Source organism: Salvelinus fontinalis, chromosome 1 (genome assembly GCF_029448725.1).
Source record: "Salvelinus fontinalis isolate EN_2023a chromosome 1, ASM2944872v1, whole genome shotgun sequence".
Taxonomy (NCBI): Eukaryota; Metazoa; Chordata; class Actinopteri; order Salmoniformes; family Salmonidae; genus Salvelinus; species Salvelinus fontinalis.
Window position 1 is genome coordinate 53,899,577 of NC_074665.1, and position 19,551 is coordinate 53,919,127.

Consider the following 19,551-nt stretch of genomic DNA (forward strand, 5'->3'; position numbering starts at 1 on the left):
TTAGTAGACAAATTGTAGGCAATTAGTAGGCAATACCTACTCACAATTGGTCAAAATCACACGATGCACATCGATGACGTCATTGGAAACACTTATCTTCCTCTGTATTTTTATTGACGTTGGGGTGGTGATGGAGATGATAAATATGAAGTTGAAAAATTGTGTAGTTTCCCTTTAATCCATTCTGAAATGTCGGTAACATAGTATTACGTTTAGTCTTTTGTACAAATTAAAATCCAATTACCATTATTTTTTTATTTAAAATAAATAGTTATTGTAGACCTATCTCATTCTGAGGTGTATTTTTGTTTCATGTGCGGATCCACCAAGTCATTGGTAGACTATATCCTATCGGACTACTGTTTCAGGCCATTTGCTCATGTTAGTCGAAAACGCTGGTTGTGTAGGCCTATAAAAAACATGCTGTTGATTTAGCTCTCAGGTATTAGTATATTATTACCTAGGCCTACCTAATAATAGTATGAGTATAGACTAAGTTGTCTGTTTTTTGTTGTTGCAGTTTTTGCAGTGTTTAAGCATTTTGCCCTATCCATTAGGTTGCTACAGTAAGTAGCCTAGCAATTAACAAGTAAGCAAAATCCTACTACACCGGCTCTGACGCTCGTCGGATGTGGCAGGGCTTGCACCCAGCCTCGAGCTAAATGCCATCTATGCACGCTTCAAGGCAAGCAACACTGAACCATGCATGAGAGCCCCAGTTGTTCCGGATGACTGTGTGATCACGCTCTCCATAGCCGATGTGAGTAAGACCTTTAAACAGGTTAACATTCACAAGGCCGCAGGGACAGACACATTAGCAGTACGCGTACTCAGAGCATGCACAGATCAGCTGGCAAGTGTCTTCACTGATATTTTCAACATCTCCCTGACCCAGTCTCTACCTACATGTTTCAAGCACACCACCATAGTCCCTGTGTCCAAGAACACCAAGGTAACTTATCTAAATGACTATCATTTCGTATCACTCACATCTGTAGCCATGAAATGCTTTAAAAGGCTGGTCATGGCTCACATCAACACCATCATCCCAGACATCCTGGACCCACTCCAATTCGCATACCACCCCAACAGATCTGTAGTGATGCAATCTCTATTGCACTCCACACTGCCCTTTCCCACCTGGACAAAAGGAACACCTATGTGAGAATGCTGTTCATTATCTACCGCTCAGCATTCAACACTATAGCACCCTCCAAACTCATCACTAAGCATCACTAAGGACTGAACACCTCCCTCTGCAACTGGATCCTGGAATTCCTGATGGGCTGCCCCCAGGTGGTGAGGGTATGCAACAACACATCAGCCACGCTGAGCCTCAACATGGGGGCCCCTCAGGGGTGCGTTCTTTGTCCCCTCCTGTACTCCCTGCTCACCCACGACTGCGTAGCCACGCATGACTCCAACACCATCATTAAGTTTGCAGACAACACGACAGTGGTAGCCTGATCACCGATGACGATGAAATGACAGTGTGGGGCCAGGAGAACAACCTCTCCATCAACATCAGCAAGGAAAAGGAGCTGGTCGTGGACTACAGGAAACGGAGGGCCGAGCATGCCCCCATTCACATCGACGGGGCTGTAGTAGAGCGGGTCGAGAGCTCAAAGTTCCTCAGTGTCCACATCACTAAGGACCAATCATGGTCCAAACACAACAACACAGTCGTGAAAAGGGCACGACAACGCCTCTTCCCCCTCAGGAGGCTGAAAATATTTGGCACGGGCCCTCAAATCCTCGAAAAGTTATACAGCTGGACCATTGAGAGCATCTTGACTGGCTGCATCACCGGTTGGTATGGCAACTGCTTGGCATCCGACCGTAAGGCGTTAGAGGTGGTACTGTGTACGACCTAGTACATCACTGGGGCCGAGCTCCCTGCCATCCAGGACCTCTATACCAGGCGTTGTCAGAGGAAGGCTCTAAAAGTTGTCAAAGACTCCAGCCACCCAAGCCATAGACTGTTCTCTCTGCTACCGCACGGCAACCGGTACCAGAGTGCCAAGTCTGGGAATTAAAAGGCTCCTGAACAGCTTCTACCACCAAGCCATGAGACTGCTGAACAGTTAAATCAAATGGCTACCCTGACTATTTGCATTGACACCCTTCTTTTGCAATGACTCTCCTGCACTGGCTCTATGCACACTCACTAGACTCTACCCACACACTCACATGCATATTGATGCCACACACATACTGTACACACACTCACACATATACAGTACACAATTTCATACTCGTCACACACACTACTGCTACTCTGTTTATTACCTATCCTGATTGTCTAGTCACTTTTACCCTTCCCTACATACAGTTGAAGTCGGAAGTTTACATACACCTTAGCCAAATACATTTAAACTCAGTTTTTCACAATTCCTGACATTTAATCCTGGTAACAATTCCCTGTTTTAGGTCAGTTAGGATCACCACTTTATTTTAAGAATGTGAAATGTCAAAATAATAGTAGAGAGAATGAGAATTTCTTTCAGCTTTTATTTCTTTCATGACATTCCCAGTGGGTCAGAAGTTTACATACACTCAATTAGTATTTGGTAGCATTGCCTTTAAAATGTTTAACTTGGGTCAAACGTTTCTTTTACAGTTCTGCCCACAAATTCTCTATAGGATTGAGGTCAGGGCTTTGTGATGGACACTCCAATACCTTGACTTTGTTGTCCTTAAGCCATTTTGCCACAACTTTGGAAGTATGCTTGGGGTCATTGTTCATTTGGAAGACCCATTTGCGACCAAGCTTTAACTTCCTGATTGATGTCTTGTGATGTTGCTTCAATATATACACATCATTTTCCTCCTTATGATGCCATCTATTTTGTGAAGTGCACCAGTCCCTCCTGCAGCAAAGTACCCCCACAACATGATGCTGCCACCCCCGTGCTTCACGGTTGGGATGGTGTTCTTCGGCTTGCAAGCATCCCCCTTTTTCCTCCAAACATAACGATGGTCATTATGGCCAAACAGTTCTATTTTTGTTTCATCAGACCAGAGGACAATTCTCCAAAAAGTACAATCTTTGTCCACATATGCAGTTGCAAACCGTAGTCTGGCTTTTTTAATGGCGGTTTTGGAGCAGTGGCTTCTTCCTTGCTGAGCGGCCTTTCAGGTTATGTCGATATAGGACTTGTTTTACTGTGGATATAGATACTTTTGTACCTGTTTCCTCCAGCATCTTCACAAGGTCCTTTGCTGTTGTTCTGGGATTGATTTGCACTTTTCACACCAAAGTACGTTCATCTCTAGGAGACAGAACGCGTCTCCTTCCTTGCATACTATTGTTTGTACAGATGAACGTGGTACCTTCAGGCGTTTGTAAATTGCTCCCAAAGGATGAACCAGACTTGTGGAGGTCTACAATTTTTTTTCTGAGGTCTTGGATGATTTCTTTTGATTTTCCCATGATGTCAAGCAAACAGGCACTGAGTTTGAAGGTAGGCCTTGAAATACATCCACAGGTACACCTCCAATTGACTCAAAAGATGTCAATTAGCCTATCAGAAGCTTCTAAAGCCATGACATCATTTTCTGGAATTTTCCAAGCTGTTTAAAGGCACAGTCAGCTTAGTGTATGTAAACTTCTGACCCACTGGAATTGCGATACAGTGAATTATAACTGAAATAATCTGTCTGTACACAATCGTTGGAAAATTTACTTGTGTCATGCACAAAGTAGATGTCCTAACCGACTTGCTAAAACTATAGTTTGTTATCAAGAAATTTGTGGAGTGGCTGAAAAACAACATTTAATGACTCCAACCTAAGTGTATGTAAACTTCCAACTTCAACTGCATATTACCTCAACCCCTGCACATTGATTTGGTACTGGTACTCCTTGTATCTAGCTTTGTTATTGTTAGTTTATTGTGTTACTATTTCCTTGTTTTATTTGGTAAATCTTTCTTACTTTTTAACTGTGCATTGTTGGGAAAGGGCTCGTAAGTAAGCATTTCACAGTAAAGTCTACACCTGTTGTATTTGGCACATGACAAATACAATTTTGGATCCTTTTTGTACTGTCTTCTTGTCAACTAGAAAACCTTTTTGAAATGACCATTTATTTTGACTTGAATTACTGGACTGTGTATTTATAAATATTTTCTTCACTTTTGCACTGTGGGCCTACAACACTGACTGTAAAATAAAAAACATAATTTTTGATCACACTACTAAGTCTGTTGTCCAACTTAAGTGCTGCCAGCCAACTAACTATGCTGTCGGGTCTTCTTTCAATAAGGCCTATCTGCAAAAACAATCCATGTGGAAGGCTTACAAATGACAGTGCAAAAACAAAAATATTTAGGCCTGAACAAATGAAACCCCTTAAACACACAAAAATGTGCTTTATCTTTTCCAACTGACAAATTATTGTCAGTGTGTGTAAATGATTTAAAGGCATCTGCCCCCATTGGAAACCTGAGCATAATTAAATTGCAATAAAATAACATTAGTGTCGACAAGCTATTAGAAGGTGATGTTATTGACTGCTCTCTGGGCCGTAGTTTAATCCAGTGAGCTGGACTGTCATGTCTGCCTTAGGCCCCAGCCCCTAGTCCCCTGGGACTGCTATTTTCAGCTGACATGGAAAAGCCTTGTTATCTTGGCAGTGAAACCCTGTGCAGGTCTATTAGCAGACCTATCATGTAGACATTTTGAATCTTAATATACCTGATATCAACAATTGCCTTCACCATTTTTTATAGTGGAAGTTTATTTCAAGTTATAACCTTGTGTTCATGTTTATGTAATGAGTGGATGGATGCATGCTGGACACTGCTCATTTATGGACAAAATACACCATCTAGTGTACAGAAACTGAACTGGAATAAAAACAATAATTGAACTGTGACTGGATGTTCTCATCCACTGTATTTCTAAATCTGCTAATGATAGTGCTGCTAGAGTCAGACATCAGATTTCATTGTAAAGATTTTATTCTGTGGTCCTTGGTTCAACTTGAACAGTTCCTTGGTGGAGTGTGAGACAAAGTTGGTGGAGGACACACACACCACACTACAGTGGTCATGTAGCTCTTGTTGCAATGTAGAGTTCATGCCACCATGCCTCGCTGTTAGACCGTGTACATGACTTGCTGTACTGCTCTTGTAACATCACAAGGCAATGTGGCATTGAAAAGGATACAATGGCCTCACTCAAACCGGTAGTTTATCACCCTCTTCTCAATGCTTCTCAATGGTTTTCCTACAACTTGACACAAATGGGGAAATATGATCTTCTCCAAATGTCTTAACTGTTCAATTATTGATAGTGATGAAACATAAATGAGTCAATCTAGCTATTTAAAGCAATGTAATTGCTGTTGCTCAAATGTAGCGCCTTGTAATTAAAGGTCTATGTTTGGAAGTATGAGCGGTTTAATCACCTAATGTTATGGGTACAAAATAGTCAACATTTTATATGTAGTGGTCACTGACAAATTAAGGCAACAGTTTCCACTATTCAATTAAATACTAATGCAATGAATGCGGCAGAATGCAATGTTAAGCCTATCAAAATTGGGTTAATTACAGGTGACTATTATTTGGCACTGACAGCAAAACAAAGTTTGGAAAGATGTATGTACTATCTAGTTGATTAGTGCAGTCTGCTTGTACTTAATAAGATCTTGACAAATAATTAAACTCACCCTGCTGTACTACCACAGAGTTTTAAAACTCAGTCTCGTTGGTGGGCTACAACCACTGAGGTACACAGTATGTGAGCTACTACAGCAGTTATTTCCTAGGAACTGTTCTTCGCGCAATTATTGCACCTGAGGCGGGACGAATTTCGCGGGTGCACTGGGTGAACTCTCACCTCCACAAATTGCTTCATTGTTTTGATTCAGATAACGTCGCTAGCTAGCTAGCTCTATATTGCACATGTATGTGATTAGATACCGACTGATTCTGTAGCACGCCTAGCTATTCGCCATAGGAACTCGATGCAGCTGTAGTTGAGTGATGCCTATGTAAACGGAACAGTTGTTTAGATCGAAAGACAGTAGCCAGCTGGCTAACCTGAAGTTAGCAGCAACAACATGAACGCTATTTCAACGGATCTGATCAGTCACTTGGACACTTGTCGTCACCGGTCAATTACTGAGTTTGCCACGAAAAATCGTCTGTCTTTCACTAGCTGGCTAGAGACATATTAATACTTGCTAACAATCTGTTGACATTTTGTAAAGGTAAGTTGATTCGCTAGCTAGTAAGCTAGCTCCTTGGTTACCTGGCCAGCTGAGTGTTCCAGCAATCAATGGTGGAATCGATGTTCTGTCGATGACATTGGCTAGCTAAAAGGAACTGCTAAAGTTTACATTTAGCAATTTTTTTTGTCATTTAGCAGACTTACTTACAGTTATTGCATTCATCTTAAGATACTTAGCTACTGGTAGGTGGGACAATCACAGGCATGGTAAGTACAGAGCAAGAAGGGAGGGGAAGTTAAGTGCAAGTGTTGGTTCAGGAAATGTTTTTTTGGACGGGAGGTTCGAAGTGAGGAGGTTGATTATTTAAAATACTCTTTGAAGAGGTTTTCTGGTGCTTTCGGAAGATGGGCAGGGACACTGCTGTCCTAGTTTCAGGGTAGGGCTGGGCGATATGGCCTAAAAATCATATCTCGAATTATTTATTGTTTTACTTCACGATGTATATCTAGATTTTCATTTTTTTTAAATTCTCAAAATTAGTATTGTACAATTAAAGGTCGGATACTGCATTTCAAACAGTCAGCAATAATCTAATGAAATTAGGGCTTGTGAAGTTATACCCAGGCTAAATGTAATTCACAACCATAAAACCATTAATAATTAAATTGTCAAAATAGTTTAACCTGCAATTTTTTTGTTGCAATAATCACTGATCTGGCATTCAAGTCTGTCTATGAAAATGACATGTTTTGTTACAAATTCAAGTATAACCATGCATAATGCACATTCAACTTCTTGTAGCAGGCATTAGGAGACATCTTGTAGCAGACATCTAACCACTAGGCGGGTTAGAGCAAATCACATTTTGTTTGTCACATGCGCCGAATACTACTTACATGCCCTTAATCAACCATGCTTTAAGGGGAAAAAAAGTTAAATAAAGAATAGATAAGTAGAAAATATAAAAGTAACAAATAATTAAACAGCAGCAGTAAAATAACAAGGGAGGCTATATACAGGGGCTACAGGTACAGGTTAGTTGAGGTAATATGTACAGTCATGGTCAAAAGTTTTGAGAATGACACAAATATTAAATTCCACAAAGTTTGCTACTTCAGCGTCTTTAGATATTTTTGTAAGATGTTACTATGGAATACTGAAGTATAATTAAAAGGATTTCGTACGTGTCAAAGGCTTTTATTGACAATTACATGAAGTTGATGCAAAGAGTCAATATTTGCAGTGTTGACCCTTCTTTTTCAAGACCTCTGCAATCCGCCCTGGCATGCTGTCAATTAGCTTCTGGCTCACATCCTGACTGATCTCAGCCCATTCTTGCATAATCAATGCTTGGAGTTTGTCAGAATTTGTGGGGTTTTGTTTGTCCACCCACCTCTTGAGGATTGACCACAAGTTCTCAATGGGATTAAGGTCTGGGGAGTTTCCTGGCCCTGGACCCAAAATATTCATGTTTTGTTCCTCGAGCCACTTAGTTATCACTTTTGCCTTATGGCAAGGTGCTCCATCATGCTGGAAAGGCATTGTTCATCACCAAACTGTTCCTGGATGGTTGGGAGAAGTTGCTCTCGGAGGATTGTGTTGGTACCATTCTTTATTCATGGCTGTGTTCTTAGGCAAAATTGTGAGTGAGCCACTCCCTTGGCTGAGAAGCAACCCCATACATGAATGGTCTCAGGATGCTTTACTGTTGGCATGACACAGGACTGAAGCTTTTTCCAGATGCCCCAAACAATTGGAAAGGGGATTCAGAGAAAATGACTTTACCCCAGTCCTCAGCAGTCCAATCCCTGTACCTTTTGCAGAATATCCGTCTGTTCCTAATGTTTTTTCTGGAGAGAAGTGGCTTCTTTTCTGCCCTTCTTGACACCAGGCCATCCTCCAAAAGACTTCGCCTCACTGTGCGTGCAGATGCACTCACACCTGCCTGCTGACATTCCTGAGCAAGCTCTGTACTGGTGGTGCCCAGACGGTCCTGGCGCTTGCTGGACTTTCTTGGGCGCCCTGAAGCCTTCTTCACAACAATTGAACCGCTCTCCTTGAAGTTCTTGATGATCCGATAAATGGTTGATTTGGGTGCAGTCAATATCCTTTTTGTGCAAAGCAATGATGACGGCACGTGTTTCCTTGCAGGTAACCATGATTGACAGAGGAAGAACAATGATTCCAAGCACCACCCTCCTTTTGAAGCTTCCAGTCTGTTATTCGAACTCAATCAGCATGACAGAGTGATCTCCAGCCTTTGTCCTCCTCAACACTCACACCTGTGTTAACGAGAGAATCACTGACATGATGTCAGCTGGTCCTTTTGTGACAGGGCTGAAATGCATTGGAAATGTTTTTCGGGGATTCAGTTCATTTCCATGTCAAAGAGGGACTTTGCAATTAATTGCAATTCATCTGATCACTCTTTATAACATTCTGGAGTATATGCAAATTGCCATCATACAAACTGAGGCAGCAGACTTTGAAAATGTCATTTGTCATTCTCAACTTTTGGCCATGACTGTACATGTAGGTAGAGTTAAGTGACTATGCATAGATTATAAACAGAGAGTAGCAGCAGTGTAAAAGAGGAGTCTGGGTAGCCCTTTGATTAGCTGTTCAGGAGTCTTAGGGCTTGGGGGTAGAAGATGTTAAGAAGCCTTTTGAACCTCGACTTGGAGTGTGGTAGCAGAGAAGTCTGACTAGGGTGGTCTCAAAGGTCTCACTAACAATCTGTCAAGCCCACGTGCTATTGATTAGACAGCTAATCTTTATATTTCAAGTTTAGCCAATTTAGATCTATTTGCAGAGCTAACAAGGTTGAACAGTTGAATTGTTATGAACACACCCTTCTGTTTGAAAAGCATGTTAGCCTGGCCACTTTAAGATATTGAAAACCTTTTTTCTAGAACATGTTGACAATTCCTTACCGTAATTTCCGGACTATAAGCCGCTACTTTTTTCCCACGCTATGAACCTCGCGGTTTATACAATGATTATGATATATATATTTTTTTCACAAGATTCACGCCGCCAAAAAACTGAGCACCGTCACATAATGTGACGTAAATCGAGCGCGCTCAAACTTCCCATCATTCTGATTACGGTAGCCATTTTGTCACCCTCATCATGGCAAAGACACGGAGAAATGCATATGATGCAGCTTTCAAGTTGAAGGCGATTGATCTGGCTGTTGGTAAAGGAAATAGAGCTGCTGCACGGGAGCTTGGCCTTAATGAGTCGATGATAAGACGTTGGAAAGCGTGAGGAAGTGACTCAGTGCAAAAAGACAACAAAAGCTTTCAGAGAAGAAAAGCAGATGGCCCGAACTAGAAAATGAGCTTGAAGAATGGGTCAACACACAGAGAGCAGACGGCCGAGGTGTTTCAACTGAGCAGATCCGACTGAAAGCCAAAACAATCGCCACCGCAATGAAGTTTGACTTTCTTGGTAGGCTACTGTTTACTGCTATTTTTTTTATTTTTGTTACAAGCCGTGTTTCGTTTAAAGGCTGTGTAAAGTTCATGGGTTTCAATGTACCGGTAGGCACTTGCGGCTTATAGACGTGTGCGGTTTATTTATGTACAAAATACATTATTTTTTTTTAAATCAGTGGGTACGGCTTATATTCAGGTGCGCTTAATAGTCCAGCAATTACGGTATATAATTGTGTTTTATGTTTATTGCACATTTGATAAAATACAGTCTAGACAGCTGCTATGCCCGATGGTGGCTACTATAACAGTCTTTGGCTAAAATGCTGCTAGCAGTACCACAATGGTGCACATGACAAACTGAGCGAATCAATGTTAATTAATACTCTTCTTTTAGTGGTGTATGCTCTGCGCACATATTTGAGTAGTTGAGACATTAAAGGGTATTGTTAGGAATGTAAACTTTTCCTCTATTCTAGTAAAATAATGTCTCAATGTGTTTTGGTGTCCATATGACCGACTCTTTTGAAACAAACTTCACAAACGCAAATACAATGTTGAAACCGCTCGTCAGAGAGAAAGATCTGATCTCTCAACTTTGTTGGTTTAAGAGGCAGGGGAGGGCTTGGTGTAAACCATAGAGAAAGAGGGGAAGCAAGAGGTTTCACTCTTGCTAAAATCTTTTTGCAAACAACTGCCGTTTTGACTGCTACCCCAAAACGTTAGAGCGTATGGAGTCTTCGTCTACTTCTCTACTATTCATATCTGTTTGCGGAACCAAAATATTCACTACGGAACTTACTGTACAGCTCCATTACCACATTTTCTTCCAACTTCCCCTAATTTTCTGCTTGTCAAATCCGAAAACGGATCAGGAATAGCATCTACCAATCTGTAAATAGAGCTGTTTTAGTAACCCATCAACTGCACTCTTTCTAGCTGCAGTAAATCTTGTCAGAAACTAGCAGATTAATTATTTACCAACAAGGGCTGGAAATTCCAATAAAACTACATCATGTTTTAAAGTTTACTTTCTTTGCTTTGTCTAATAACTCTATCAAGAATCTAGCGAAGCCATTTTGTGGGCCAGATTGCAGTATTTAGTTAATATTAAAGCACAAACTTACTGTACGTTAGCATGTTTCTCACACTTTCTTTAGCCAAAAGGCAGCAGTGTTGCCTCGCAATGCTAGTTTTCCTGTCTCTTAAAATAAGGTTGGGCTGTACCCCTCTGATTGGAATGAGCAGATTAGGAATAGTTTCTACCAATAGAAAGTTACCGCTGAGTTTTTAGAGTGACTAAAAGTGGCATGCTGACGTCATACTATGGAACGGCGTTTGGGTCTTTGAGTGTCAAAAAGGATACACATCAAATAACACTATTTGACGTGTTTTAATAGGCTTGTTGACCAATCAGGACCTGAATATGACTGCACGTCACAATAACTCAAATTTTTTATGTAGTTATTAAACATTGATTACACTCACTCGTATTTCATGTCACAACGGTTCATCGATACCTATGCTATGATGCTGGTAAAGTTGTCTCGCGTACCTACAGTGCTGGTCATAAAAAAAAGCTAGCTAGCTCATGGATGCAAACAACATTCTTCCCTAAAAACATAGCAAAATGACATATGTTCTGACCACAACCACACAACTACTGACCACAACCACACAACTTCTGACCACAATCACACAACTTTGACCACATGTAGTGACCACAATCACACAACTTTTTACCGCAACTACACTTCTGCTGACGACACCTAGTGATCACAGCCACACAACTTCTGACCACTCATCTAGTGACTACAACCACACAACTACTGATCACTCAACTGCTGACCACAACCACACAACTTCTGAGCATAACCACACAACTGCTGACCTCTCATCTACTGACGACAAACCACAAAACTGCTGACCACAAACTACACAACTGCTGACCACAACCACACAATGGCTTACCACATCTATTGACCACAACCACACAAATTCGGACAGCAACCATACAACTGCTAACCACATCTACTGACCACAACCTCTGACCACATGCAGTGACCACAACCACACAACTTTTTACCGCAACCACACTACTGCTGATGACATCTAGTGACCACAGCCACACAACTTCTGACCACAGCCACACATCTTCTGACCACAACCACACAACTACTGACCACTAATCTAGTGACCACAACTTACCGCAACCACACAACTGCTGACCACATCTAGTGACCACAACCACACAGCTTCTGACCACAACCACACAGCTTCTGACCACAACCACACAGCTTCTGACCACAACCACACACCTTCTGGACACAACTGCTGACATCGACCACACAACTGCTGACATCGACCACACAACTGCTGACATCGACCACACAACTGCTGACATCGACCACACAACTGCTGACATCAACTACTGACCTCATCTACTGACACACAGAACCACACAGCTTCTGACCACATCTAGTGACCACAACCACACAACTTCTGACCACAATCACAAAGCTGCTTACCACAACTACTGACAACAACCACACAACTTCTGACCACATCTAGTGAACACAGCCACACATCTACAGACCACAACCACACATCTGACCATACAACTACTGACCACACATCTAACTACTGACCATATCCACACAACTTTTGACCACAACTACTGACCACTACTACTGACTATCAATGGGAATTTAAAAGGATTTCACTATTAAAATAATATAATTGAAATTCAACTTTTTAAACTTATTTCACTACCACAAAAATACAAAAGAGCTTTAGCAAGCCCCACAACTTTTAAAGTTACAATCTTGTTGTATACAGATCTCTGGTGTAATGGGAAGGTTCACACAGCATAGAAGAGCAAAAGAGATGAGACCAATAATACAACATGAAAACAAGCAGACATAAATGCTCAAAACAACGAAAAATAACAAAATCTAAATTCTTGCGATTACAGACATTTGGAATATTGCGCAAAATCATACATTCTAATTCATTATATATCGCCCAACCATACTTCAGGGGGAAGCTGGTTCCACCATTGGGGAGCCAGGACAGAGAAGAGCTTGAACTGGGATGAGCAGGAGCTGCCCTCCAGGGAGGGCCAAGAGACTAGAAGTGGTAGAACGGAGTGCTCGGGTTGTGGTGTAGGGTTTGAGCATAGCCTGAAGGTAGGGAGGGGCAGTTCCTCTTGCTGCTCCGTAGGCAAGCATCATGGTCTTGTAGTGGATGCGAGCTTCGACTGGAAGCCAGTGGAGTGTGCGGAGGAGTGGGGTGACATGAGAGGACATGAGAAGCTTGAAAACCAGGCAAGCTGCAACATTCTGGAAAAGTTGCAGGGGTTTGATGGCACAAGCGGGGAGCCCAGCCAAACGCGAGTTGCAATAGTCCAGACGGGAGATGACAAGTGCTTGGATTAGGACCTGCACAGCTTCCTGTGTGAGGTAGGGCCGTACTCTACAGATGTTGTACAGCATGAACCTGCAGGAGCGAGTCACTAATTTGATGTTTGCAGAGAACGACACAGTGTTGTCCAGGGTCACGACAAGGTTCTTTGCACTCTGGGAGGGTGGCACTGTGGAGTTGTCAAATGTGATGGAGAGGTCTTTGAGCAGGCATGCCTTCCCCGGAGGAAGAGCAACTCCATCTTGTTGAGCTTGAGGTGGTGGACCAAAGAGCCGTCGTCAGGAAATTCATTTATCGAGGTGTCAAGCTCTTTGAGGAACTCACCGAGGGCACCTGGTGGGCGATAGATGACAAGCTTGAGTGGACAAGTGACAGTAACCGCATTGAATTAAAATGAGGAAATGGACAGGTGAGGGAAAGGAGAGAGAATCTCCAGTTAGGAGAAATGAGTAGCCTTGTGCCACCACTCCAACGACCAGATGCTTTTGGACTATGAGAGAGAACTAGTCAGATGAAGAGAGAGCAACTGGAGTAGCAGTGTTCTCTAAGGTGATCCATGTCTTGTCAAAAAGTTTCGGACCTGAAGGGCAGCATAGGCAGAAATTAACTCTGCGTTCCAAAATCACAAGTTATGTCAATGTGTTGTTGTTTTTCGCCTATCTGTCTGCCTATTGACACTGTCATCATCATGTGCTGTTATGGATACAGTTGATTTATTGCACCTGAAAGCGTCTCTACCTTCCAATGGGCGAGGAAAAGCCAGAGACGTTGGACTTTGTCAAAGACTTCCAAGAGTATCTCAGCCAGCAGACTCAACATGTGAACATGATCTCGGGCTCCGTCAGTGGAGTCAAAGAGATGGACGACTTACCAGCAGGTAAGCCTAGCCCAGTTTAGACCTGAGGGAAACTCAGGTCTAGTTTTAACGTTTACCCACCTTGCAAGTTATTTGCCGACCGTTCCTGTTTGCTACACTTTTCCCACTTCCTAAACTATATCCGTAATTGGTAGACTGTTCTGATTAGGAGATCGTCGTTTGCATTGCAGAGCGGTGTCCAGGAAATCATTTCAATCCAATTGTTAGATGCTACTACCCCCTCCAAATCAAAACCAAACATGGATTCCATGTTGTGTTCTCACTTGTCTGTCTTTCACTCCTGTTTGTTTAGCTAATCCGCCTTGCAATATGGGCACAATGCTGCCCTAGACGTAGCTTGAAGACCCCATGTTGAATTGTACGTTGGGCAGAAATTTGCGTTTGCATCAGGAAAGTTTCCTTTCACGACCTCTACAAGCCAGAATGTTGAAATGAAATAATTTTTCAACTTACTTTACCAGTTGTCCATGTGGTTGGTCCTTTTTGCAGGTAGGAATGTGAGACAATATATCCACAGGAATGTGTAATTGAACTTTTCAAAGTGCTGGTAGTGCATTGAGATTTCTATCACCTGATGCATGCGCGCAAGAAGAAAATACATGTACGAGGTGCATGCCTACTTGGCGAGCTTGTGCGCGTGTTTATGTGGTTCTGCGTGTGCTTCAGGTGATGAAAATCTGAAAGAACTGCCAGCGCTTTGAAAAACGTATTTAATTATACTTTCCTGTTGATATATTGTCTCACATTCCTACCTGCAAAAGAACCAACTGCACAAACCACCGGTAAAGTAAGTTCAAATATACTTTTTTTAACGTTCTGGTTTGTAGAGCTTGTGAGAGGAAATGTATGGCGTTAATCTCAGACTGTGAACCAGAGGTATCACAGTCTGATTGTCTGGCAACCCCAGACCAGAAGCAGAGGAAATGTGTGTGTGTGTGCAAAGTGAGAACAAAATAACATTTCCATATTTAATAGTTTATTGTTCACTGCTTGGCGACGCAAATGGTGCACTCCAATCAGTAGCTTCGGATGCTGGACACATGCTGTTAAGCAGGTACAGCCATTTGACTATGAGTTCTCTCGAAGGCAGTCGCTATGGAATGCCCTTAGACCTCATCTCAATTAAATAATGAATCAGAGGTCTAATATTGGGCTACAGGTAGGCCTTACTATGGCATCAACACTGACCACCAGTTGACTGTCAACTGACTATTGCCCTTGTCCTCTGAGTAAACTATCTGATTCAAACAGTTTTATCCAGACTGTTTCATGCATGATTCTGTTATCATTCTAAAATCCATTAATGCGAGTGGAGTGTAATTATTTTTCTAATCTTCAATTTAAGCCTACTAGAAAGTGTGTGCCCTCAGACCTGGAGGGAAGCAAAAGTTATTTCCCTACCTAAGAATAGTAAAGCCCCCTTTACTGGCTCAAATAGCCAACCAATCAGCCTGTTACCAAACCTTAGTAAACTTTTGGAAAAATGTGTGTTTTGACCAGATACAATACTATTTTACAGTAAACAAATTGACAACAGACTTTCAGCACGCTTATAGGGAAGGACATTCAACATGCACAGCACTTACACAAATGACTGATTGGCTCAGAGAAATTGATGATAAAAAGTTTGGGGGAGCTTCGATAATGTCAAAAGCCACATTGATCAAAGTCTGCTGCTGGCAAAACGTATGTGTTTTGGCTTTACACCCCCTATATTGTGGATAAAGAGTTACCTGTCTAGCAGAACAAAGAGGGTGTTCTTTTAATGGAAGCCTCCAACAAAATCCAGGTAGAATCCGGAATTCCCCAGGGCAGCTGTCTAGGCCCCTTACTCTTTTCAATCTTTACTAATGACATGCTACTGGCTTTGAGTAAAGCCAGTGTGTCTATGTATGCGGATGACTCAACACTATACATGTCAGCTACTACAGTGACTGCAACAGTTAACATATAGCTACAGTTAATTTCAGAATGGGTGGCAAGGAATAAGTTAGTCCTAAATAAAAGCATTGTATTTGGGACAAATCATTCACTAAACCCTAAACCTCAACTAAATTGTGTAATGAATAATGTGGAAATTGAGCAAGTTGAGGTGACTAAACTGCTTAGAGTAACCCTGGATTGTAAACTGTCATCAAAACGTATTGATACAACAATAGCTAGGATAGGGAGAAGTCTGTCCATAATAAAGTGCTGCTCTGCATTCTTAACAGCACTATCAACAAGGCAGGTCCTACAGGCCCTAGTTTTGTCGCACCTGGACAACTGTTCTGTCGTCTGGTCAGGTGCCACAAAGAGAGACTTAGGAAAATTGCAATTGTTTCAGAACAGGGCAGCACGGCTGGCACTTGATGTAGACAGAGAGGTAACATTAATAATATGCATGTCAATCTCTCCTGGCTAAAAGTGGAGGAGAGATTGACTTCGTCACTAATTATATTCGTGAGAGGTATTGACATGTTGAATGCACCAAGCTGTCTGTTTTGAACTACTGGCACACAGCTCGGGCACCCATGCATACCCCACAAGACATGCCACCAGAAGTCTCTTCACAGTCCTCAAGTCCAGAACAGACTTTGGGAGGCGCAGAGTACTACATAGAGCCATGACTACATGGTACTCTATTCCACATCAAGTAACTCATGCAAGCAGTAAAATGTGATGTAAAAAAACAGATAAAAATACACCTTCTGGAACAGCGAGGACTGTGAAGAAACACAAACATAGGCACAGACACATGCATACTAACACACAATAACATACGCACAATACACACACATACATATGGATTTTGTGTTGTAGATATGTGTTAGTAGAGTAGGGGCCTGAGGGCACACACTTAATATGTTGTGAAATCTGTTGTGAATGTATTGTAGTGTTTTAATAAATATATACCTGCCTTAATTTTGCTGGGCCCAAGGAAGAGCTGCCTTGGCAGCAGCAAATGGGGATCCATAATAAATACAAATATAGGAATGTCTCTTGAACCTGTGTTGTGATTATTCCTGTACCTGTGCAGACTGCAGTCAGAATGGATTAGACCACCCCTCAGCAGATATGTCCCTTGATGACGGCTCAGGGATGCTGGTGGATGGCTTCGAGAGAACATATGATGGCAAACTCAAGTGCCGTTACTGTAACTATGCTACCAGAGGCACAGCACGACTCATTGAACATATCCGCATTCACACAGGTGAGCTTGAATAGGACAGATAACACCATGCAGATGCTACCAGATGTAGGGCTAAATCACTCGCTGAGCATTTTCTCTTATACAAAGCTTTCACCCTTTTATTTTCATTAGGCCTAGTTAGTTATCAGACGAAAAGCAAAAAACATGACATTTAAAATGTCCTCCTAAGACTTTATTCTTCCTCTTTCCTCTGATCAAACAGGAGAGAAACCCCACAGATGTCACCTGTGTCCTTTTGCCTCTGCTTATGAGCGCCACCTAGAGGCCCACATGCGCTCCCACACAGGAGAAAAGCCTTACAAGTGTGAGCTGTGCTCCTTCCGCTGCAGCGACCGCAGCAACCTTTCACACCACCGCCGCCGCCGCCACAAGCTCTTACCCATGAAAGGTGCTCGCTCTTCTCTCTCCCACAAGAAGATGTTGAGCGTCCTGCAGAAGAAGAGCAGCCTGGGCTATGGTCGCCGGCTCCTCATCAACTTCAGCCCCCCCTCCATGGTGATGCACAAGGCTGAGCACCTGGACGACTACTCCCACGAACTGCCCCACCTGCGCCAGGAGACCTACGACGACCAGGGTGCTGGTGGAGATGGAAGCTCCAGGGACAATCACCACCATCACCACCACAACCTGGTCATGGAAAACCCCCTCAACCAGCTCTCCACCCTGGCCGGTCAACTGGCCAACCTGCCCTCTGAAGCTGAGGACCAGACCCAACAGCCTCCCATATCTCCAGGTGCAGAGTCCTGTGTGGATGAGAAGCCCTTCGTCATCCAGCAGCCTCTCCCAGCCACGGCTTCTGCTGCTGTGTCAGCCAGTACTGCCCATGCTGCCTCCTCCTCCCCCATCACCCCAGAGCCCAGGCCCCCACCACACAGCAACTGCAGCCCTGGGGCAGGTCCCTGCAGCGAGCACAGCGGGCGCACCAGTACCCCCAGCATCACCAACAGCCAGCCCAGCACACCAGTCCCGGGCCTTCCCTCGCTGCATCAAGACCCCCAGATGCTGCACCACTGCCAGCACTGTGACATCTACTTCCCTGACAACATCCTGTACACCATCCACATGGGCTGCCACGGCTATGAGAACCCCTTCCAGTGCAACATCTGTGGCCACAAGTGCAGGAGCAAGTATGACTTTGCTTGTCATTTTGCCAGGGGGCAGCATAAGCAGTGACTTGTCGCCGGGTCAGTGACGAAGGACTGGAGATGATTGAAGGTGTTTATTTAATTCCATAATGGTGATTTTTATTTATTACTGTTGATCTTTCTGAAATTGGACATGATGTAGCCGTTGCAAATTCTGTATAGTGAATTTGATTTTACAGGAAAGAAAATAACATTTGACCTTGCCCATGTGTATGTAATGTTTAGGGATGGAGTGGTTTAGAGGTACAACTCACTTGACCGGTTTGATCGTTAAACATTCCTTATGTGGGTTTTTAACATGAACACTGTTTTCAGCCTTACAAACATACTGTAGTTCTAGATGATGCTAACATTTTACGAGTGCTCTTTTATCGGCTTTAACCGTAACCCACTAAACCATTTCAGAGTGCGAAGACGGCACCATCATGCCTCCCACAGTGCCTACCATATTCACGACCACTTAACCTGTACATTTGACGTCTTTATTTGTTTCTGTTCGTTTTCTGTAGATGAGGGTGTTATGTTGTCGTGTGATGGATTTGTAAACAGTGCCCTTCCTTAACCATCAGCTATTGGGTGTTGTGGAAAATAAAGCAGAACCTTATACATCATGTTATATTCTGACATTTAAATGGAATACTTCATTGTGAGATCCAATACCTCTACTGTCAAAGCATTACCACCATATCTTTTGTCAATCCTGTTCAGTCCAGAATTGCCAAGTAGCACCAGAGATGCCATGTTTTAGCATACATGCCATGCCTTTGGATTTCTTCTGTCCTTCTATAATCAAGGCATTGCATATTAGGGATCTGTGCTTTCTTAGATATTTATCGAGTATTGTAATCTACATTTCCCAGTCAGTTAGGTGTTGTCAATGAAGTTGAAATTATACTGAAGTGAAGATTACTGCCTTAGCAGGGTTGTTTTGTATTGGATACTGTTGTCTGCATAGCAACATTTGTGGAGAACATAGTTACTGTTTCTAGGACTAATTGCATGTCCTAGAGGGGTAACGTAAAGGGGGGGAAAAACTTGTACGGGAGTTTGTTTAATGTGTTGTATCTTGATAGAGCAGGTGAATGTTGAAGCGTTTTGGCGATCATTATGTCACCTTGGATGACAAATTGTTTTATGTGAGAGTAATATTAACACATTTCTAAGTAAAGTGTTTTCTAACATATCTATTCTTTGTCTCAACTGTCCTTTGTCCTTTTTCTTGGTATCTATGAATTGACATTCAGTCAGAATGCTAAAGTTCACACCTTTGATCTATTTCAATGCTAGCACATGGA

At 42.6% G+C, this 19,551-nt stretch overlaps 1 protein-coding gene across 3 annotated transcripts; it reads left to right on the top strand.

Moving 5' to 3' along the window:
* Nucleotides 1-5,802: 5,802 nt before the first annotated feature.
* Nucleotides 5,803-19,443, top strand: LOC129857746 (zinc finger protein Pegasus-like). Of its 3 annotated transcripts, none has more exons than XM_055926273.1 (4): nucleotides 5,803-6,220; nucleotides 13,750-13,918; nucleotides 16,938-17,111; nucleotides 17,314-19,443. In XM_055926273.1, exons 2-4 carry the CDS (start codon nucleotides 13,786-13,788, stop codon nucleotides 18,282-18,284), a joined length of 1,278 nt encoding a protein of 425 aa, XP_055782248.1. In that variant the 5' UTR covers nucleotides 5,803-6,220; nucleotides 13,750-13,785; the 3' UTR covers nucleotides 18,285-19,443. The 3 variants fall into 3 exon arrangements, with proteins under 3 accessions (XP_055782248.1, XP_055782267.1, XP_055782258.1); XM_055926292.1 differs by lacking the exon at nucleotides 5,803-6,220 and adding an exon at nucleotides 6,227-9,634; XM_055926283.1 differs by lacking the exon at nucleotides 5,803-6,220 and having other exon boundaries at nucleotides 9,641-13,918.
* The last annotated feature ends 108 nt before the right edge of the window (nucleotides 19,444-19,551 follow it).

Coding starts and splice junctions, on each gene's coding strand:
- LOC129857746 (XM_055926273.1), top strand. CDS start 13,786: ATGGGCGAGGAAAAGCCAGAGACGTTGGACTTTGTCAAAGACTTCCAA. Junction 13,919..16,937: donor GATGGACGACTTACCAGCAG/GTAAGCCTAGCC, acceptor GTACCTGTGCAG/ACTGCAGTCAGAATGGATTA. Junction 17,112..17,313: donor ACATATCCGCATTCACACAG/GTGAGCTTGAAT, acceptor CTGATCAAACAG/GAGAGAAACCCCACAGATGT.